Genomic DNA, 24,307 nt, shown 5'->3' with positions numbered 1-24,307 from the left:
GAAGAAACAAACAATGGACCCTTGGAGATAGTGCATCACTTGAAACTAAGCTATTGCTAGTAGATGATTTTATCAGAAATTGCATAGAAAGACCCCCTATTTGTCTCAAAATATCACTGTATCTCAGAACTGTAATGTTGGAAATGTGATTGCATTACTTGATTTTGCGGAGAATTGCTGCTTTGTATTCAGGATCTTGTCCTAGTTTTTCACTAGGAAAACAGTCAAACTTTTGTGCACTCCCTTCTTTGTTTTCTAAAAAACGAACAAACATTGTGTATAAGTTGTGGCATCATTAATAGCAGTCTAAGGACTGATTCAGTTACAGTGCATGTCTTCTTGACCAAACCTGTAGATTTACTGAAATAAAAGTGACAAATCAGCAGAACATCATCTACTTCTACATCTTCATCCACATCCACACTTTGTAAACCACCACAAGTCCCATGACAGAGGGTACTTCCCATTGTAACACATATTACGGGTTTTTTGTGTTCCATTTGTATATGGAGTCTGAGAGGAATGATTGCTTAAACCCCTCTTGTGTGCACTGTAATTAGTCTAGTATTGTCTTTGTGGTCCCCATTGGAGTGATACATAGTGGTTGCAGTACATCCATCCATTCCTCAGTTAATATTGGTTATTCTGAGTAGATTTTTGTGGGAGAGTTGCTGTCTATCTTGAAACATTTGCCACTTCAGCCTTTTTATCATCTCTATGATGCTCTCTCATGTGTTACACAAACCTGTATCCGTAGGTTTGTGTATGTTCAGTATCCTCTGTTAGGCTTATTTTGTACTGGTTCAATGCACTTGAGTAGTAGTATAGGATATGCTGCATAAATTTTGTAAAGCAATCTACTTTGCAGAATGACTGCACCTTCCCAGTATCGTATCAGCGAACTTAAGTCTACAACCTGCTTTACTTATGGCTGAATCATACAATTTCATATTCGTACAAATTATTACAACTACGTATTTGTATGACTAGACTGGTTCCAATTATGATTGATTGATTTTGTACTAGTCTTCTCCTTAGGGTGAGGTGTATAATTTTACATATCTAAACATTTTAAGTAAGTAGTCAATTTTTGCACTGCTTTGTAATTTTACCAATATCCCACTGAACTGAATGGTTACAGCTTTTTTCAGATATTACTTTATTATAGACAACTGCATTATCTGCAATAAGACTGAGACTACTATTAGTATGCAACATGAACTACAATAGACCAACATATTCTCCTGGAGTCCGCAGTTTGTGGTCTAGTGGCTAGCATTGCTGCCTCTGGGTCACAGGTTTGATTCCCGGCTCGGTTGGGGATTTTGTCTGCCCAGAGACAGGGTGTTTGTGTTGTTATCATCATCATCATCATTTGTGACATCTGCTAGATTGTATTGTGACAAAAATTGGACTGTGTAAAAATTGTGACTTTATTCAGGCGCTTATGACTGAGCAGTTGAACACCCCACAAACCAAACATCAACAACATTCTCCTGAAGCCTGGATTTGTCAATAGCTCTCCATCCAAGGTAACATTCTGCATCCACTCTACCAAGATATCCATTAGTCAATCACAAATTTTTTTTGATGTCATATTTCATCACACATTTCATTAATAGGCATAGAGTAGTGGTGAGTCAGATGCTTTTCAGAAGTTAATAAATACTGCATCCACATGATTTCTGTGATGTGTAGCTTATGGGGTGTCATGTGAGGGATGCATTAGTAGCAATATTATGAAAAGCAAAGTTGCCACTCACCATAGAGCAGAGATGCTGGGTCGCAACAAAAAGACTCTCACATAAAGCTTTTGGCTGATAAGGCCTTCGACAAACACACACACACACACACACACACACACACACACACACACACACACACACAAAGCAAATGCAGCTCAGACAACTGTAGCCACACTGTGAACAGCAGCACCACTTTGCATGATGCGAGTGGCAACTGGGTGGGGGTAAGGAAGAGGCTGGGGAGGGGAGAGGCAGGTATAGTACGGTAGGGGTGGTGGACAAGAGTGCTGCTGGGGAGTGCGCAGGGACGAGGTGGAGAGAGGGTATGGCAACTATATGCAGTAAGGAGGTTAGGCGGAGGACAGGGACTGGTGGGGTGGAAGAGGGGTTGTGGAAAAGGAGAGAAGTAAAATGAGTGCGTGTGATGGTAGAAAGGGGGCTATATAGTGCTGGAATGGGAACAGGGAGGCTGAATGGGTGAGGACAGTGACTACTGAAGGTTGAGACCTGGAGGGATACAGGAACACCTGCGCATTTCAGAATAGCTGATATTGGTGGGAAGGGTCCATATGGCACAGGCTGTGAAGCAGTCATTGAAATGAAGGATGTTTGGCAGCGTCCTTAGCAACTCGGTGGTCTACTTGTTTCTCAACCACATTTTGTCAGTGGCCATTAGTGCGGACAGACAGCTTGTTGGTTGTCATGCCCACATAGAATGCAGCACAGTGGTTGCAGCGTAGCTTGTAGATCACATGACTGGTTTCACAGGTAGCCATGTCTTCGATGGGATAGGTGATATTTGTGACTGGAATGCAGTAGGTGGCGGTGGGAGGATGTATGGGACAGCTCTTGCATCTAGGTCTATTGCAGGGGTTTGAGCCATGAGGTGAGGGGTTGGGAGCAGGGGTTGTGTAGGGATGGATGAGTATATTGCTTAAGTTTGGTGGACGATGGAATACCACTGTGAGAGGTGGGGCGGAATGATAGTGCACAGGACATTTCTCATTTCAGGGCATGGCAGAGGTAGTCGAAATCCTGATGGAGAATGTAATACAGTTGCTCTAGTCCTGGGTGGTACTGAGTTACGAGGGGGAATGCTCTTTTATGGCCAGATGGTGAGACTTTTCGAGATGGTGGGAGACTGGAAAGATAAGGCACAGGAGATTTGTTTTTGTACAAGATTGGGAGGATAATTATGATCTGTGAAGGCTTCAGTGAGACCGTTGGTGTATTTTGAGAGGTACCATGCCTCACTACAGATGTACAACTGTGGCTGGCTGGGCTGTGTGAAAAGGACTTCTTGATATGTAATGGATGGCAGCTATCAAAGTGGAGGTATTGCTGGTAGTTTGTAGGTCTGATATGGTTGGAGGTACTGATTTAGCCATCTTTGAGGTGGAGGTCAACATCTAGGAAGGTGGATTGTTGGGTTGAGTAGGACCAGGTGAAGCAAGTGGGGAAGAAGTTGTTGAGGGTCTGAAGGAATGTGGATAGCATGTCCTCATCATTGATCAAGATTGCAAAGACGTCATCACTGAATCAGAACCACGTGAGGGGTTTAAGATTCTGGGTGTATTGGAAGGATTCCTCTAGATGGCCCATTAATAGGTTGGCATAGGATGGTGCCATGCGGGTGCCCATAGCCGTAACTAACATTTTTTTGTGGCTAATACCTTTAAAGGAGAAGTAATTATGGGTTAGGATACAATTGATCATGTCGACTAGGAAGGAGGTTGTTGGTTTGGAACCTGTCAGGTGTTGGGGAAGGTAGTGTTCAATAGCGGTAGGGTGATGGGCATTAGAGATATGGCATCAATAGTGCAGAGTAAAGCACCATGTGGTAAAGGGACAGGAACTGTGGAGAGTCAGTGGAAGAAATGGTTTGGTATCTTTTATATAGGAGGGTGGGTTCCGGGTAATATGTTGAAGGTGTCGGTATACAATAGTAGACACTCTCTCAGTAACAGTCCACAGTAGTGCATCCTGTTTGGTTCGGTTTATGGACTTCAGGAATCATCTAGAAGGTAGGAGTGCAGGGAGTGGTAGGGGTGAGCAGAGAGATGGACTTGGGGGAGAGGTTCTGGGGTAGGGTCATAAGGATTTGAGGAGTGACTGGGTTTATGGAATCACTGTGGCAGGGTTTGTAGGTGGATGTACCTGATAGCTGGCAGAGTTCTGTTGCCAGGTAATCCTTGCGGTTTGAAACAACAGTGGTGGAGCCTTTGTCTGCAGGTAGGATTATAAGTTTGGGATCAGTTTTTAGATTTGGACTTTGGTTCTGTCTGTGGATGTAGGGTTAGTTTGCTTGTTGATGGATTTGGCAAATGATGGTGAGGCAAAGTTCGAGGTTAAGAAATTCTGGGAAGTTGAAAGGTGTGATTTGGGGGCATTGGGGGTGGATCAAGGATGGATGGACAAGTGAAGTGAGTTAGGTGGGGTTCAACATTAGTCTTTAGTTGAGTCTGGTTGATAGGGCTGGCGGTGAAAAAGTGTCTGTACTGCAGGGACTGGGTGAAGGAGAGAAGGTCTTTAAAAAGTCCTGCATGATTGAATTTGGAAGTGGGGCAAAAAGTGAGTCCTTTGGAAAGGACTGATATTTCTATGGGTCTAAGGCTTCTGGAGGAAAGGTTCATGACAGTGTTTTGGGTCTCCTTAGGTTCTGGATTCTGTGTGGTGGTGGGAGGGTGTTTTCGAGGGTGGAGTAAATCTAGTAGGTCTGTGAGACAGGGTTTCTCAGCTATGAGGGGACGTGGAAGAGGTTTGGAGGTTGTTGTAGAAGCGGTGGACAGTGGTACTCCAAGGTGGGAGTAGTAAGTGGGCAGGGTGGAGAGCTTTTTTAGGGGGCATTGTGCATGGTGCTCTAGTTTCTGGAGGGCAAGAGTTTCATTGTGTGTTATGGGTTCCAGGAATTTGGGATTGCATAGCAGGAAAATTTTGCAGATGGAAAGAAGGTACTGCAATGAGGTTTGGGCTTGGTTGATGTGGTTTTGCATTACTGTGTTGCTGAGGGCTTCGAATTGGTGGAATCTGAACAGGTGTAGGTCATTGTGGAAGGAGAGGTGGCAGATGGAGATGGGTAATGTGATGGTAAGGCCATTTGGGAGGATTCCATGAGCCAAGCAATAACTCAGTTACAGTATGTGGGCCTGGGTTCTGGCTAGGGATAAGGAAACTTTTCATTATTGATGCAGGTGGAAGGAGCAAGGATTGATGTTGGTATAAAAAAATGCGAAGAATTATGTAAATAACATAGAATTACAGCTGAAAAAATTTGCAAAGTACATCCAAATACATGGGAAAAATCACGAGAAGGATGAAATGGATGCAAAAGTGGGAAACAATATGAAATCTGAGGGAGCTGATTATAGCGAAAGGCAAAAACTCAAATTGGCATGAAGTCACAATGAGAGAGTGTGTAGCAGGTCTAAGGGTGGAGAAGTATGAAGAGGGGGGGATGGCATATGTGACTGGATGAGGTGGAATTAGTAGGTGCGAACTGGGATAGAATGGTGCAGAATGTGGGGGGGTTATAGGATGAGATACAAGATCGTGTGGCACTGGAAAGGTGCGGGAAATAACACATGAAAATATGGGAGAGTGACACAGGGAGAGTGATAAATTAAAAAGTATACGAATAATGATATCGGCAGGAGTAATGTGGGACATATGGTGCTGCACTGACAATGAGCGTGGCCTTGTAGCTGCCTGTTGAGCACGGCCGAGATGGCTGATGCAGTGTGGCTTGTAAGTAGAATGTGCAGTACGGTTTGTAAGGCGACAAGAGAAACACAGGAAAAAAGAGAAAGAAGGTCTGACACGGAGCACAGTGATGCATTAGGAAATAGTAACAAAGGAGACAGCACTGGGTTAGGATTGAAGAAAAGCTGTCAGGCAAAAATCATAACAAAGGAAAATTAGGATGGAATGTAACACTATTTTGATGAGTACCGACAAAACTGCATATCCCTTCCATTACGATTGAACAAATCAAGATTACAACTACATTTTTGGCGATATACTCAGCAAGATAAACAATGCAATGGAAGACCTGCAAAATGATGGAAGGGCCAGGTGTAGCTGCAGCAGGCTGAGGGAAAGCCTAATGCATTACGGAAGAAGAAGAAGAAGATGTAACAATATTATGGAAATCAAAGTTGCCACTCGCTATATAGCAGAGATGCTGAATCACTGATAGGCACAACAAAGAGAATGTCACAAATAAAGCTTTTAGCCCCTAAGGCCTTCGTCAAAAATGGGTAAGGAGGTGGCTGGGAGGGGAGGGGGAGGGATAGTAGGGTAGGGGTTGCGGACAGTGAAGTGCTGCAGGTTAGATGGTGGGCAGGGGAGAGGTGGCGAGGGGGAGGGATTAGCAGAAAAGGAAAGAAGTAGAAAGACTGGGTGTGATGGTGGAATGATGGCTGTGTTGTGCTGGAATGTGAACAGGGAGGACAATGACTGACAAAGGCGAGGCCAGGAGGTTTACGGGAACGTAGGATATATTGCAGGGAAAGTTCCCACTTGCTCATTTCAGAGAAGCTGGTGTTGCTGGGAAGGATCCATATGGCACAGGCTGTGAAGCAGTCATTGAAATGAAGGATGTCATGTTTGGCAGCGTGCTCAGCACCCAGGTGATCCTCCTGTACTTGTTTCTTGGCCACAGTTCGTTGTTAGCCACTCATGCAGACAGACAGCTTGTTGGTTGTCATGCCCACATACAATGCAGCACAGTGGCTGTAGCTTTGGTTGTAGATCGCATGACTGGTTTCACAGGTAGCCCTGTCTTTGGTGGGATAGGTGATGTTTGTGACTGGGCTGGAGTAGATCTTGCATCTAGGCATACGAGACATGAAGTAATGGGTTGGGAGCAGGAGTTGTGTAGGGAGAAGTATATTGTGAGAGTTTGGTGGATAACGGAATACCACTGTGGGAGGGGTGGGACAGATAATGAACAGGACATTTCTCATTTCAGAGCATGACGAGAGGTAGTCGAAACCGTGGCGGAGAATATAATTCAGTTGCTCCAGTCCTGGGTGGTAGTGAGTTATGAGAGGAATGCTCCTCTGTGACTGAGTGGTGGGACCTTACGAGATGTTGGGAGACTGGAAAGATAAAGCACAGGAGATTTGTTTTTGTATGAGGTTGGGAGGATAATTATGATCTGTGAAGGCTTCAGTGAGGCCCTTGGTATATTTTGAGAGGGACTGCTCGTCACTGCAGATGTAATGATCACAAGTGCCTAGGCTGTTTGGAAGAGACTTCTTGTTATTGAACCCCAGGTGGCAGCTGTCAAATCGGAGGTACTGCTGGTGGCTAGTAGGTTTGATATGGACGGATGTACTGATGTAGTCATCTTTGGGGTGGAGGTCACCATCTAGGAAGGTGGCTTGTTGGGCTGAGTAGGACCAGGTGAAGCAATGTGGGAGAAGTAGTTGAGGTTCTGGATGAATGTGGATATGGTGCCTTGACCCTCAGTTTAGATTGCAAAGATGTCATAATTGAAACCTAACAAGGTGAGGGGTTTAAGATTCTGGGTGGTCAGGAAGGATTCCACTAGATGACCAATTAATAGATTGCCATAGGATGGTGACATGCAGGTGCCCATAACTGTAACCCGGATTTGTTTGTAACTAATGCCTTCCCAGGGGTGGTAATTGTGGGTGAGGATATAGCTTGTCTTGTCGACTATGAAGGAGGTTGTTAGTTTGGAACCCGTCAGGTATTGGGAAAGCTAGGTTTCAATAGTGGTATGGCCATGGGCATTAGGGGTATTAGTGTAAAGGGAGGTGACATTAATAGTGAAGAGCAGAGCACCATGTGGCAAAGGGACAGGAACTGTGGAGAGTCAGTGGACTAAATGATTGGTGTCTTTCATATAGGAGGGTAGGTTCCGGGTAATAGATTGAAGGTGTTGGTCTACGAGAGCAGAGTGTCGCTCAGTAATGGGCCACAATTGGGCATCCTGGGTGGTTCAGTTTATGGACTTCAATAAGCATGTAGAAGGTGGGAGTGCAGGGAATGGTAGGTGTGAGCAGAGAGATGGACTTGGGGGGAGAGGTTCTGGGATGGCCCTAAGAATTTGAGGAGTTACTGGAGAACCTGCTGAATTTCTGGAATGGGGTCACTGTGGGAAGTTTTGTAGGTGGATGTACCCGACAACTTGCAGAGTCCTTCTGTCAGGTGATCTTTGTAGTTCAAAACAGCTTGGGGAGCCTTTGCCTGCAGGTAGGGTTATAAGGTTGGGATCAGTTTTTGATGATGGACTGCAGTTCTTTCTGCGAATGTAAGGTTAGTTTGCATGTTGAGGGATTTGGGGAATGATGGTGAGGCTAAGTTTGAGGTTAAGAAATTCTGGAAAGTTAACATGGGGTGATTTGGGGTTATTGGGGGGGGGGGGGGGGGGGATCAGCGTTGGATGGCTGAGTGAACTGAGTTAGGTGGATTTCAGCATTGGTCTTTGGTTGAGTCTGATTGATAGGGCTGCTGATGAATAAGTGTTTCCACTGTAGGGACCAGGAGAAGGAGAGAAGGTCTTTAACAAGTTGTGCATGATTGGATTTGGGATTGAGGCAAAAAGTGAGTCCTTTGGAAAGGACTGATATTTCTGTGGTTCTAATACTTCTGGAGAAAAGGTTCATGGCAGTGTTTTTGGTCTGTTTAGGTTCTGGATTCTTTGTGGTGGTGGGAGGGAGTTTTCGAGGATGGGGTAAATCTAGTACGTCAGCTATGAGGGGACCTGGAGGAGGTTTGGAGGTTGCTGTAGAAGTCGTGGACAGTGATACTCCAAAGCGGGAATAGGTAGGGAGCTGGGTGGAGAGCTTTTTGAGGAGATGTTGTGTATGGTGCACTAATTCCAATAGTTTCAATGTATGTAATGGGTTCCAGGAATTTGGGATTGGATAGCAGGAGAATTTTGCAGATGAGGGAAGGTACTGCAAGGAAGTTTGGGCTTGGTTGATATGGTTTTGCATTACTGTGTTGGTGAGGGCTACGGATTGGTGGAATCTGAGCAGGTTTAGGTCATTATGGCAGACGGAGATGGCTAATGTGATGGTAAGGCCATTTGGGTGGGTAGATTCCATGAGCCAAGCAACAACATGGGAATATGTGAGACTGGGTTCTGGCTAGGGATAAGGAAACTTCTCAGTACCGATGCAGATGGAAGGAGCAAGGATTGATGGTGGTGGAAAAAATGCGAAAAATTCCGTAAGTAACGTATAATTACATCCGAAAAATTTGTATAAGCACGCCCAAATACATGGGAAAAACCATGAGAAGGATGAAACAAATGCAAAATGGTGAAACAAGATTAAATCCAAAGCAGTGCACGATATCGAAAAGTGAAAACTTGCAAATAATGACGTGAAGTCACAATGAGAAAAATATATAAATAATAAAATATGTGCCACTGGAAAACTGTGGGAAATAGCATGCAAAAGTACGGGAAAGTGATGAGGGAGAATGATTAATTAAAAGGTGTAGGATTAATGTTATCTGCAGGAGTAATGTGGGACATAAGATGCTGCACTGACAATAATCGTGGTCTTGTAGCTGTCTGTTATTCGCGGCGAAGACATTTGGCACGGTGTGGCTTGTAAGTAGAGCGTTCAGTAAGGCTTATTAGGCAACAAGAGAAGCACAAGAAAGAAGAGAGAGAAGGATGGACATTGAACATAATGGTGCATTAGAAAATAGTAACAAAGGAGACAGCACTGCTTTAGGAGCGAAGAAAAGCCATCAGGCCAAAATCGAACAATGGTTACCCTTTGTTCTATGATAATCATCATTGCTACAACCACATTATCATCACAGGTGCCACTTTCAACATAGACATCATCAAAGAGGTAAGATCTATCGATCTGCCTTTAGGTCTATATGTTTGCGCTATGAGTGGGTCTGTGAACTTTCTGTTGTAGGTAGTTTTCAGAGAAGGCATTTAGTATTTTTTCTGAGGATATCTTGCTGTGCCCACCATTTACAGAAGTGTAATTATGTGAGTCGATGGTTAGATGTTTAAAATTACCTTTAATGATGACAGTATGATTGAGGACAATATGTTTTAGGGGCTGAGGTTTTCACACAAGTTTTTGATTTCACCTAGATTGAGTTTAGTCAATAGTAGAATCCAATGAGAAATTCATCTTCAAACTTGATACTGAGTCTAACTTGATACTGAGTCTTGCCCAATCAATCTCATATGTATCTTCAATTTTCGTCTCGGTAACAGAAGAATGCTGAAGATTAGATGGGTAGATCACATAACTGATGAGGCGGTATTGAATAGGATTGGGGAGAAGAGGAGTTTGTGGCACAGCTTGACAAGAAGAAGGGATCGGTTGGTAGGACATATTCTGAGGCATCAAGGGATCACAAATTTAGCATTGGAGGGCAGCGTGGTGGGTAAAAATCGTAGAGGGAGACCAAGAGATGAATACAGTAAGCAGATTCAGAAGGATGTAGGTTGCAGTAGGTACTGGGAGATGAAGAAGCTTGCACAGGATAGAGTAGCACGGAGAGCTGCATCAAACCAGTCTCAGGACTGAAGACAACAACAACAAAGTATTGAGTCTCTTCTTTACTGTAAGAAGTACACTACCTCCATTCCCCCTAGCCTCTCTTTTCAATATGCACTTACATTTACCTTAAAACTTTTGCTGCTGTCAGTTTCAGGATTTAGTTAGCATTCTGTACTATGTGGGCCCAACTGCTGTGTAGGAGCATTTCAAACTCTGAAACTTTGTTCCCAATGACAAATCATTGTTGATCACTATAATTTTAGTAGTCTCAAATGTAGCGGGCATTTCTTTGGATTTTGCTCTAACACTACTGCCATTACATAGACTGAATGGGGAGTCGCCTAATCTAAAGAACTCTTGTTTGCACCATAAATGTATTGAATTACCTGGGTAACAGCCTCCGATGTGTTCCGCATTCTTAATCCTTTTTGTGAAACTTTCCATTGTTAAACCTGTGGTGTAAGTCTAGGAAGTCACAACCTGGTTTCTCACATAACTTTCAAAATCTCATTCAAGGCTTCCAGTTGATACAGAACTGGGGCCCACAATTTGTTCTGGAGATAATGATACAGATTGTGGGCTTTGATGAAATTTCATGAGCAACACTGGTCTTTTCAAGTTTCTGTGCCTTATGCTGGAACAAATCAAATATGACCTTGGAGCCCAGATGACAGACATTTTTTGTTGTAGTGTGTACACCTATCTGCATTTGATAACAACGTGTTCTACTTCGACATATTGAATGACCTCTCCAGGCACAGACGCAGAGTGCCCAAGGTGAAAATCCAATCTCTTGCTGCCGTATCTTTAAGGAGTACCTTTTTCACCATATGTTGTAGTTACCAACAATTAGAAGTTGCCAACAGTTTTGCACTTGCTCTGGCACAGGACAGAGCTGGCTTACCAATAGGTAAAGTGCTTCTCACGAGTTCAGGTTAAATTTGAGTTTGAGTGTGAGACAAGGTCTTTTTGAATTGAGGGTGGGGGAAGTAATACTCCTCAGTTCCCTCTGGTCCTTGCTTGCCTTGTACACTGTCCCAAGACCTGATATTGATGCACTACTCACAGTTAAGTGGTGATAGATTCTGTGCTTTCTCTGTAGAAGACTGTATCCATGGGAGAGCGTAGTACTTAAGAAACTTTTGGTATCTCTGTTTAATGACTATTGGTCACCTTCCCAGCACATTCATTTGCAGCAACTTCTAGTTGGTTTACAGCAGTAGGTGCAATTTCCAAGCTCATGTACAGTACATAACTAATCCCATGCCTGAGTACAGCATTTGCAGTGGTGCTGTATTGTAACTGATGGAGTGTTTTACAGACAGTAAACAAATAACTTCAAGATAAGATTGTTAGCCCTCTTTTTAATTTTTGAGCATGTTTTATTACAAGGAATACAAGTTCCCTTTAAGAACTGAAATTATTAACACCCAGCCGGCCGCGGTGGTCCTGCGGTTCTAGGTGCTCAGTCCAGAACCGCGCGACTGCTATGGTCGCAGGTTCGAATCCTGCCTCAGGCATGGATGTGTGTGGTGTCGTAGAGTTAAATAGTTCTAAGTTCTAGGGGACTGATGACCATAGATGTTAAGTCCCATAGTGCTCAGAGCCATATTAACATCCAGCATTATAATTTTTGTCACAACAAAAGGAAAACCTGGGATTAATGTCACTGTTTCCCTGAAGCTTCTTGGAACTTTGATGTCTTTAAGTCACCTTCGTAAGAGCTATATTTATGTCATGATCATACACTTTCAAACACAACTCTCTCTCTCTCTCTCTCTCTCTCTCTCTCTCTCTTTTTTTTTTTTTTTTTTTTTGAACATGCTACTTGAAGAGTTTGAATCACTTAAACGTAAGATAATTCTTCCTTGATGACAACTTTGAATGCTACTTGGAAAAAGAATGGTAGCTCAGATGACATAAAATTTACAGAATGTGCACAGTGCAAACTTTTCAGCCAAATTTTGCACTGTGCCATGATTGTTCACTGAAATACATCACTTAAACTTGGCTGAAATTTTAAATATTTATCACTTTTCACTTAATAGGCTCCTATTCACAAGATATTAAGATATGTGAACTAGAAATCTGGTATATTTATTTAGCCACGCAAGAAATCTGCACACAAAATTTGAACAAAATCTTAGATAGCCAAGTGGACAACATGTCTAAAACCAGACTAACATTTTGTAAGCACACAAATCCATCATTGGAGCTCTTAAAAATCAAATGTGTCATCCCCCCCCAAATGTTCTGGTGTCTGTTTATATCAGTTCATGTTACTTGTATCATTAGCTCTGTTTTTCTTTTTTGCAGGTTCATATGGTCTACAAAATACTATCAGGATACTTGCTCAAAATAGCACCAAAAGGCACTATAGACAATCCAAGTAGCTACATATTTGATGTTTTGCTTCCAGAGGTAATTTCTCTTGTATAGTAGCAAATTAATATCCATCAAACAGAGCAATTATACACAGCTAGTGGCAGGCATATGCACAAGATATGCTTGTGTTTAATTCTTTCATTCTCTGTCTTTCGTTAGACTCTCATTATTACACAGGATAACCGATTTATCTTGACCATCCTAAATAAGAAGCAAAATAAATAATGTTCCAAGCACGTTGTTTATCTACAAGGGGGAAGTTAAGCATTATAACTGCCTTCCTTGTATGTTTGCTCATTACAAAGATATGAACAGCAGTACATACTTTTTAAGTAGTGCCTTAGATTTTTTTATTAAGCAATCCACTTCCTCTCCTCAAGAGCTGTTTGAAAACAGTATAATGTATATATGGAAATACAACATTCAACTTTAAACAGAAACAGGGATCTACAGTAGCATTTAGTAGTACTATAATCCATTGAGGGCACTTGTGTAGGACATTCAAAGCTGCTCAAATTGTTGACAATGGGCAGTGATGTATCCATGTATGGATCTGCATGCTGGATTAAAGAACTCATCACTGCTTCCAGTGTTGCCTCCTCGAGTGAATTACAAGCAAACACAGTACATTCCTGTATACTGCAATAAGCTGTGAATTTTATGCAGTCTGAAAGAAAAAATTCCAGGGGAGCTATGTAGGGGACTGAGAAGGTTAATCTAGATCTTCCATGACCTACCTGAATAGCATTACACCTTCTTCAGCCACAACAGAACACAAGTAATGATGATGCAGCTTTTAACTAAGGAATGCCTGTACTTTCTGCAACATATTGTTTAAAAGTACTACTGTATCCATACTAAAATAAGATGATGTTATTGCAATTACTGTTCTGCTAACTTACGTTCTCTGTAGATGAATAGTATTTCTACCTTCTTTTCGATGGTGTACATTGTGCTGACAACCTTCAACTGAAGGCAGTTGACTGAATGACCATTGTGCATTTTCCTTGTGTTTCCACATGCTTACTATCAACTCCAGCAAGTGGGTGAGTTATGTTATCGTTCGTACTTGCGCTGGTGCTGGTACAGGAGAATTGGACTCAGTTTTGTGACATTTTTAAAAATGTCATGTTTATGTGAACAGTACATTGTGGTATGTTTCTGAACAAGACTTGAGGAAAGGAAATGGATTACCAAATAAAAAGTATAGGGTGTCGGGGTTTTTTTTTAAAAAAAAAGATGCACAGCTCTTCATATTTTCGTTACAGACAAATTTACAAGAGCAGCAGTCATGCTGGCTAATGTCCCCCTTGTGGCTAAACAACATTCACTTGATACATTTTGTTTCACTTCTGGATGACAAGTTATTTGGAGTGTTCAAGATAAATGGTGTGTGATTTATACCTTGACTTGCATTTCACTTTTGTAAATGTGTAGCAGTATGATAGAAAGAACAATTTTAACTTTTTACATTTACAAAAAGCCAGTGTGGGTTTATGGTAATCATCAAAACCATATTATTGATTTCTGCAAAAAACTCTTGCAATATTTTGAAAAGGAGGTTTATGAACACCATCATCATCATCATTATTACTATTATTATTATTATTATTATTATTATTATTTTCGGTGATAAAGCATCACACAGCCTTAAACATTTGAGTACTAAGAAAAGTCAGCATCATTAAGTGTACTGACAGCCACATCTAATAGATTTTTCTCTCTATACCATCTGAATTTAAAGTATGACGCAGGGAAGTTGTAGATTGATTAACCAAAGTTCCAAACCACCAATTTTAATTACTCATTGTGTGGTACTGTAAATGATCTCTGTGTTTTACAGCAGTTGATGCTGAGGAGTCTAAACAGCCCCCGAAGCTGCCTCATTATTAACCCTTGTAATCACCTTGTTTTGTTGCCTGCACATTATTGTATGAGTAGAGTGAAGGACGCATTTTCCCGCGTAGGCTGTATACTAAGTCCTCTTCTTAGTTATACAACTAGTTTTGGCGTAAAAAGTATTTTTGAGTGTTTTCCCAGAGCAAAGTGGCGTACACTTTCAAATAGCTTCAAACTCACAAGGTGCGCTATTGTTAGTTGTTACTTACAAATTATATCATTTGTGATAATTTGACATTCAGTCTGTGCACCTACGTGCAGGTTCACTGTTTGTGACATACATACATTTTACAAGAAAATTTTCTGTCTTTGACCTGTTGTGATTTTGTTCCTCCATATTTGCGATTGTGATTTGATTAGCTTTTTTTATGCATCCAGACATCATCTCACAATGATGTAGGATTTGTCATCATAATACAATGAAAATAAGTAGCTCACGATGTACATATACACAGAATGTATAAGTATGTTTTTATGAAGACAGTACAGGTGGTTGGCCATGGCCTTAATGAAGGAACCATCCCAGCATTTTCCTGGAATGATTTTGGAAAACCATAGAAATCTAAATCATGATGTCCAGACTGAGTTAAGTCTTGACTCCCAAATATGAGATCAGGGTCTCAATAACTGGACCACCTATTAGAAATATCAACTATGTAGGAAAAGACAGATTGCTACTTACCGTAAAGAAGACATGTCAGGTTGCTGACAGGCACAATTAAAAGATACTCACATATAGCTTTCTGCCACAGCCTTCATCAGTAAAACACACACACACACACACACACACACACACACACACACACACACACACACACACACACACGCACACGCACAGTTAACACGCACACACGAGCAAGCACACATGACCGCCAACTCCAGCATCTCGGGCCAGAATGCAACATCACTTGGAATGCAAGCAGCAATCTGGAAGGGGTGGGGAAGGGATAGTAGTGCACAGGTGGGGAGAGAAAAGAATGCTGTCTGGTGGAGTGTGCAGGGACTAGACTGCCAACTGCCTAGCCTCATGAGGTAGTGAGGCAGGGTGGTGGGGAAACAAAAAGAGAGCAAACAAGGAGAGGAGCGGAGAAAGATGGGCAGATGGGTTGTGAGAGGCAGCAAATAAACAGAATGGGAGATGAGAATGAGGAGGAGATGATAGGACAGAGGAGGTGGGAACTGTTGGGTGGAGGTCATGGGGATAATATGTTACTGTAGGTCAAGACTGGCATAATTACAGCTGCGGAGAATGTGTTGTAAGGATAACTCCCATCTGCGCAGTTCAGAAAAGCTGGGATAGTTCATCCTTACAACACATTCTCCACTCCCGTGACTATCCTGGCCTCAACCAACGGTAACATATGGTTCCCACACCTTCCACCCAACAGATTCCACTCCCTCTGTCCTATCATCCCCCCCCCCCCCCCCCCCCCAATTCTCATCTTCCTCTGCCCTGTCCTAATGCATCCACCCATCTTTTCCTGCTTCCCCTTCCTGAAACCCTCCAGACTGCTGCTTACAACCCACGTGATGTTGCATTCTGGTCAGAGATACTGGAGTTGGTGGTTGTGTGCTTCCTTTCACATGCATGCACGCACGCGCGTGCCGCCTGTGTGTGTGTGTGTGTGTGTGTGTGTGTGTGTGTGTGTGTGTGTGTGTTTTACTGATGAAGACTGTGGCTGAAAGCCTTTTAATTCTGCCTGTCTGCAACTTGACGTGTCATCTTTATAGGTAAGTAGCAATCTCTTTTTCTGCATTGGTAACTGCACTGCCTCATTTGCATGGTCCCTGTTGCGCAATTTTCTATGATTTAACATTCCTTGCACCACACAATTTATAATACAATGAACATTTTTTGCGCTGCACCACCGGTGACTCAAGGACAATGAACGTGCTCCTTACACTTGCTTCGACTGACTCCAGACCCTTAAAAATGCAATTATACCTTATACAATCCCCCCCCCCCCCTCCCGCCATGACCTCCCGCCAGTCTGTATGAGAATCTGAAGTCAGCATTCCTACATGACAAGTGAGGTGTTGAGCTCAGGAGAATTATGATACTATGCTAACATTCACTGTAGATAATGGCTCATTGTGATCATGTATTGTAATGTGACAGGGTGTTGCAGGTACCCTTTTCACTATTAACCACCATTCTGAATCTTGTAAGTAATCTTCAGTTGTGTGGGATGCATTACTGGTGAAGTATGAAGTATGTTTTAGTTGCCTTTGTAAACAAAAGTATTTTATTGCTTGGGCAGTTTATTGCGAAGTTTTATTTGCTGACAGAAAATGCTGTTTTGAGATTTTTGTTTGTTTTTCTTGCCAAACATAAGTCCCAACTGGTTCTTGTTCCATGATTAGGTACAGGGCATAGTCCATATCAATTCAGGCAGGTTAGGAAAAAAATCTTACATTCATAGTCTCGGATGTTATTGAATTTAGCATATGTTGAAATGAAGGACTAAGTAAGGAACAGGTATTTTTTTGTTTTCTCCAAAAAAATTTCTGCTCCGAGATACTGTCCTCCAATGATGACACTGCACATTACCATTTTGAAGACGCGAATTACGGAAAAAATTTTAAAATGCTGTATCTCTGGAATAGTTCTAGTTTTTTTTTTTATTTGAAAGATAATTGCTTTATGATTACAAAGAAATCATCCATTTGAACTTATCTGTCAAAGTTCTTTTACTGCGGTGTTCTGAACATTTTTTATAATTTGTGGAAAAAAGTTTTTTTTTCCAAAATGGCACTCCATAAAATTTTGATTTTTTTCTGTTGATTGGTACCATATAGTTCTACATTTCCTGAAAAGGAGAGCTTCCACTTTCAGGTTGAACAGATTTTATAAACAATAGAAAGTTTTGGCATACATAAAACCTGTTTTATTACCACATTATCACATAACAGGCTCATAAAACCTAGTCTTATTTAACATAATTTTAGTTTTGGAAGATGAGTAAGAGATTCATTTTTCAAGCATTCTAAATGGTTCAAAAATGTATGTGAAATGTCCAAAGAATTAGCTAGGTAATGAACTAAAAATGTGTTACACTGCTTCAGTATCTTCCTTTGATATAGAGTGATGCCTTCCTGTTGAACCAATAGGAACAGCAAGTGAGCACTGATGATGTTGTTGCTGTCCTTCAGCTGGAAACCTATATCCAGCAGCTGGTCCATGTGGTAGCATAAAGTTCACTACAATTTCATTTAACTCATGGCTGGTGTCTATAATCTCTGAAATCCATCAGTCACATTCATACATACATGCCACGAACATCCCCCTTCTCAGTTTGTGCATCTGAATATCATCCTGCTGTTTCTGAGGTATTGGCCGAACGAACGAAATTTCTTCTTTCTTGCTCTTTAAAGTGTGTGTAATATATGTTTGTCCATCATCTTGCATCCAAAAATGTGTCTTCTGAATTCTTTTCATAGAAGTAATTTGTTTAGACCATTCTTCCTTTTTCTGCTCACGGAATTCTTCGATTTCCTTTTTGGACAAAAATGAGGGCTCTGAATGTGTAAGACTTTATGACTCTCATAAAATCCTCAGCATTCTAAATTGCAGCTGTATTTGGTCTGGAAAGATTATGTTTTGTAGCATGGTGGTGTTTCAGCAGGCCTCCTACACCATCACAAGGCCTGTTCCCATAACCAGTAGCACTATATACCCAGTCAGTTGGCACTAGCGACTTATTCAACTCAAACAGCTGGTATTGTTTTTTAAAATTACTAGTAGCAGCATCAGAAATAATGATGATCTTCTCTGCCTTGTCTGCAGTTGAAAAATTTTGTGCATTGCTAGCAAAGCAATGACTTTTAACTGCAACACTTGTGGCCTTGTTTTGTAAATACGTCCCTCCTGTAAAAATTGAAACTTGGCCATTACTACAATGATATACCTGTACTTTTTGTGGGAGAATTACAGACCAGTTCTCAGTAAAATCACTGTGCACTAAAAGTAGTTTTTCAGCCTGTACACACCCTTTCACTTCTGCAATGTATTGTTGTTACAATTTCTTCAGATGCTAGTGTGTTACTGCTTTCACTTACCATTTACCAAGTTCAATGAAACTGTCAGAAGCAACAATTTTGTTAATTAGATCATTTTTCTCTCATGTCGTATATGTAATTTCTGCAGTGTTATCAGCTATGTCTTCCAAGCCAAGTGTCTGTAAAGACAGTCCTTGCTTTCCAGGGCTTTCACCACATTCTTGAAACAAACAAGTCTCTTGCTTTATGTCACAGACTACTAATGGCTTCAAATGCCCAACCAAGGTCTCATATGTCACGTGCTCCAGTAAGTCCTTCAAAGTTGTCACAAAAAGTTCAAAATTCACGCAGTACACACACAAACAGACATCTCTAGGTGGGTGTGGGACCGAGCGAGGTGGCGCAGTGGTTAGCACACTGGACTCGCATTTGGGAGGACAACGGTTCAATCCCGTCTCCAGCCATCCTGATTTAGGTTTTCCGTGATTTCCCTAAATCATTTCAGGCAAATGCCAGGATGGTTCCTTTGAAAGGGCACGGCCGATTTCCTTTCCCATCCTTCCCTAACCCGAGCTTGTGCTCCGTCTCTAATGACCTCGTTGTCGACGGGACGTTAGAAAAACACTAACCTAACTAAAACCATGGGTGTGGAACTACCCACTTAGGTCGTAGTGCATGAGGTTTTTATCTTCCAATTTGTGAAGTTGTCTAGTTGCTCTTATAAACTGAAAAACTTCTTTAATACTGTAAGTCATGTACCTCATCACTTTCACAATATTTTGACCTTCAACTGTTACAGTTATAGTGTCTTTTTTGTTGGCATTCTGGCAATAACAGTCCCATTTATCTTTCAGATAAAATGACTGCACTATTTGAACTTGAACTGCTACTACAGGATAACCATAATTTGGATCTGGTCTTCCAAAGACTCCTTTTACAGACCAAGCGTTTCTTGAATTGTTTACCATGTACTTTTGATACTGATGGAACATGATTCAAAATTGTTTTCTTTCAAAATGTCTGTGGAATAATAATTATAACTTGTACCTTTTCACTGTAGGATGCACAGTATTCAACAGCTTCATTTATATCTGTGGAAATTGTGCTTTGGTTCATTTTCTTCTGAAGATGGAATTTCTACTTTGAAGAGAGTGTTCAGTTTTGCTGTAGTGTATTCATCTGTAGCTTTAGTAATTTCTCTGCACTTTCTTAATGCGTAGAGCTGACCATGGTTTCTTAACAGGACTAACACCCACTTCTGTAGTTGGCTGGTTCGAGGTATTTAATTATTTCTTTATTGATGCAAAATCTGCACCATGGGAGGCTTCACCTTGTTCAGATCCTATCATTGGTGTTATTCTGTCAAAACATTTAGAACACAAAAAGTCGTCACTGGAAACAGTATTCACTTTGAAACAGAATCTTCAGATGAGAACCTTATTCCCAGCCTGAACAAAGTCTGTTTTTTGTTTGCCACATATATCACACTTATATGGATGTGCAAATAGTCAGCACACTTCACTCTCCTGTGGCCCCAGTCAGAAGAAAGTCCTTTGCACAAAACACACTGCAACTGTGTCAACTGGCAAATTCTTCACAAAAACAAAGAACTCACTGAATGGTCTCAGATTTCTTAGAAGCCTCTTCAGTAAACAAATTAGCACCGAACAACTACGATACCAAAACCTGCAATGAACAACTGTGACAAAGAAACCTGACAAGAAACAACAACAAAGTGTAAGAAATATCTGTAACAATGAAAGTGAAAAGAAATAACTGCAACAAAGAAAGTGAGAAGAAATAACTGCAACAAAGACAATAGAAATAAACATTGTAAAGAAATTAGTAAGAATTTGAAAAAAATGATTTTTAAAATAAAACCAGACCAACTTAAAAGTGGAGGCTCTCCCTTACAGAAAATATAGTACTACATGGTACTAATCAAGAGAAGAAAAATGTAACTTTTCTGGATTGTCATTTGTGGAAAAAAATTCTGTAAATTGTAAAACAAATTCAAAAGGCGCCAGTAAAAGAACTTGACAGATTTGTCCGAATGGAGGATACCATTGTAATTGTAAAGCAGTTATCTTTAAAATAAAAAATAAAAAAACTGTAACAAAATATCTAGAGCTGTTACAGAGTTACAGCCTTTTAAAACTTTTTCCGAAATTCGTATCTTCGAAATGGCGTTTGCAATGACATCTTTGGAGGTCTGTCTGTGCAGGAACATTTTTGGAGAAAACAAAGAAAATGTGTTTCTTACTTACACCTGAATTTCAACATATGCTAAATTCAATAAAAACTCAACAGTCCCCATGTGTTGAGCCCCACAAAAGAGTTCCATAGCCAAGAAATTAGTGTACATGAGAATAGTATGTCAATACAAGATATTGGGCTTTGTAAAGTGATGATACAACCCTAAGAGCTCTGATATTTATCAGTGAAATGTTACCGCTGTATTCACTGCCTGAGAGTACTTAATCATGGTACCAATTCTGTGAATATGATCTGTCAGTTCTGTCTTCGTGATTGTCTTTACCTTTAAATCATCTCTTTCTGCACTTGTGTCACTCCTTGAAGTCATGGTCCTGCTATGCACTGCCACTCATAGCTATCCCGAACTTCTTATCTATCTAAAGGAAAGTGCTGTGATAATGGAAAATTATGTTTGCTAACTGTAGCTACAAAATCATGTAACCAATTCCTTTCAAAATCCTCCACTTTCAACATATCAGTTAAACATTCACATTTTACTTCTTAATTACCAAACTTGTCGACAGACAGACTATTAGTGTACCTAGGTCAAGAAGTAAGTAAGGAAGTAATTAATTAAGCTTTTTTTTTAAATTATCAACAGCCATTGTCACCCTACACTCTTCTTCTTTGTCCACGGAATCCCCAAGCTGCGATATCAAAGTGTAAACGGCTCCTTCCCACCAATAGAACACTCACCCTCCATCTTGGCTTTGGCTGCATTGTGCATAAATAAGCATTTCATGTCTGCACATAAATAAAAAATGCAGGCAAAGTATGTGGTCTTTTCTCTACCAGTGCTATCTTACAATACTGGCCATTAAAATTGCTATACCAAGAAGAAATGCCGATGATAAACGGGTATTCATTGGACAAGTATATTATACTAGAACTGACGTGTGATACATTTTCACGCAATTTAAGTGCATAGAGCCTGAGAAATCAATACCCAGAACAAACACCTCTGGCCGTAATAACGGCATTGATACGCCTGGACATTCCACACAATATCACAGTTCATCAAGAGTAGTGACTGGCGTATTGTGACGAGCCAGTTGCTTGGCCACCATTGACCAGACATTTTCAATTGGTAAGAGACCTGGAGAATGTGCTGCCCTGGGCAGCAGTCGAACATTTTCTGTATCCAAAAAGGCCCGTACAGAACCTGCAACATGTGATCGTGCATTTTCCTGCTGAAGCATAAGGTTTCACTGGGATCGAATGAAGGGTCGAGCCACAGGTCATAACACATCTGAAATGTAACGTCCACTGTTCAAAGTGCCGTCCATATGAACAAGAGGTGACCGAGTCGTGTAACCAATGGCACTCAATACCATCAGGCTGTGTGATACGCCAGTATTGCGATGATGAATACACGCTTCTAATGTGTGTTCACCGCGATGTCACCAAACACGGATGTGACCATCATGATGCTGTAAACCGAACTTGGATTCATCCGAAAAAATGACGTTTTGCCATTCGTGCACCCAGGTTGGTCACTGAGTACACCATCGCAGGCGCTCCTGTCTGTGATGCAGCATCAAGGGTAATCGCAGCCATGGTCTACGAGCTCATAGTCCATGTTGCTGTAAACGTCGTCAAACTGTTTTTGCAGATTCTTGTTGTCTTGCAAACGTCCCCATCTGTTGACTCAGGGATCGAGACGGGGCTGCACGATCCGTTACAGCAGATTAGATGCATGTCATCTCGACTGCTAGTGATACGAGGCCCTTTGTATCCAGCAATCCCATATTCTGCTAACAGTCACTGGATCTCGACCAACGCGAGCAGCAATGTCGTGTTATGATAAACCACAATCGCAATAGGCTACAATCCGACCTTTATCAAAGTTGGAAATGTGATCGTATGTATTTCTCCTCTTTACGTGAGGCATCACAACAATGTTTCACCAGGCAACACCAGTCAACTGCTGTGTGTGTATGAGAAATCGGTTGGAAATGTTCCTCATGTCAGCACGTAGTAGGTGTCGCCACTGGTGCTTTGAAAAGCTAATCAGTTGCATATCACAGCATCTTCTTCCTGTTGGTTAAATTTCGCATCTGTAGCACGTCATCTTTGTGGTGTAGCAATTTAATGGCTAGTAGTGTAAATTAAGGTTTCTACATGACCAACTCTCATGGTCTCAGTAAAAAGGAAGTGGGGCATGTTGCTGCCTTTTAATAGCAACATGTACCACCACATCAGTGATTGTGATGATGTTGTCATCAGCAAATAGAACTTTTTCTAAATGTCTTGCACTGCCTGGAAAGCATTGATATGTATGCTACCTTACAAAAACTGAAACACCCAGAAGGGGAGGAGAAAATGAAATGAAACTCCACATTCAGGAGGGTATAGTGATATTACTTCAGTGATAATAAAATTGTGTCAAATTTACAAATAAACTGTCAGTAAGAGCCCATTCGTGAACATGAAGTTGCAGCATCTTTGAACTGGAAGTATTGAAAGCTGCAAAAGGTGTCATAAAGCCATTGTATCCTTTCCTTAGGCAAGTTGCTCCGCAAATGTTGTAACTGGTCCTTCATATCCTGGGTACTGGCACTGTGATGGAATTGATGTTCAGTTGGTGGCAGATGTTGGGGTGTTGCTGCCACAGGAGTACCTCAACATAATGCAGACAGTTCATAGAGACACTTGCCATGCATAGATGGGTACATCCTGTTGAAAAATGGCACTACGGTACTGTGGCATGAAAGGTAACACGTGAGATGCGGGATGTGAAGAGTGCACAATGTGGCTGATGCACAATACAAAGCCCTTCCTTGTGGTGGTCAGATGTGGTTGATCCAGTACACTGCTCTAGGGTGTACTAATGTTTATATGTTTATTGTCTGACAATTGGTTTTTATAATTAAGTTACTGTTGCTTTCATTAATCTCTTCCTAGGCTGGTTTTAGCGTCACCACCTTCCCTTCTCCTTTCCTTATTCCATTCTTCTGCCCTGCCATCTTTTCTATATTAGGCCTACCCTATTTCTGTCCTTGCTCATAACAAAAGCAGTCTCTCTTATCTATTTCGTGGATTTGGGATAGTTGATTGTTACCAAGAAATTAAGACACTGAACTCGTATTTAGATGGAGTGGAGTTTAAACACCAATTCTAAACATAAAGATTTAGGTTTATCCATTGCTTCTCTAATTACTTGAGGTGAATAGTTCTTTAAACATGATCAGTATTGATTTACTTCTCCTCTTTGTCCAACTTGACCTTTTATGCTTTGTCTGATGGCCTTATTGTCAACAGGATACTGGAATACAACGATCGCTCTGTCCATTTGGAACATTATTTGCTTTTTGAGCCAATGGTAGAGTGCAACTCGTTACCCATTTAGATTAGATTAGATTTAAATTAGATTAATTATTCATTCCATAGACCGACAAAACAGTGGATCCTCCTGGGTGTGGAACATATCAGAGAAACACATTACAAAAATGTAATTAGAAAAACTTTCGTTTCAGTAATTTTAATCATCCTCAGTCAATAAACTGTAAA

At 41.2% G+C, this 24,307-nt stretch overlaps 1 protein-coding gene across 1 annotated transcript in view; it reads left to right on the top strand.

Moving 5' to 3' along the window:
• Positions 1–24,307, top strand: part of LOC126282206 (uncharacterized) — a 129,041-nt gene that overhangs the window by 102,209 nt on the left and 2,525 nt on the right. The window contains exon 7 of the mRNA XM_049981752.1: positions 12,575–12,679. Coding sequence (XP_049837709.1) covers positions 12,575–12,679 — 105 coding nt within the window. The remainder of the gene's footprint in view (positions 1–12,574; positions 12,680–24,307) is intronic.

Source organism: Schistocerca gregaria, chromosome 7, assembly GCF_023897955.1.
Source record: "Schistocerca gregaria isolate iqSchGreg1 chromosome 7, iqSchGreg1.2, whole genome shotgun sequence".
In the NCBI taxonomy this organism is placed as follows: domain Eukaryota; kingdom Metazoa; phylum Arthropoda; class Insecta; order Orthoptera; family Acrididae; genus Schistocerca; species Schistocerca gregaria.
The sequence above is the reverse complement of the archived record's forward strand: the minus strand, read 5'-3'. Positions and strand labels throughout refer to the sequence as shown.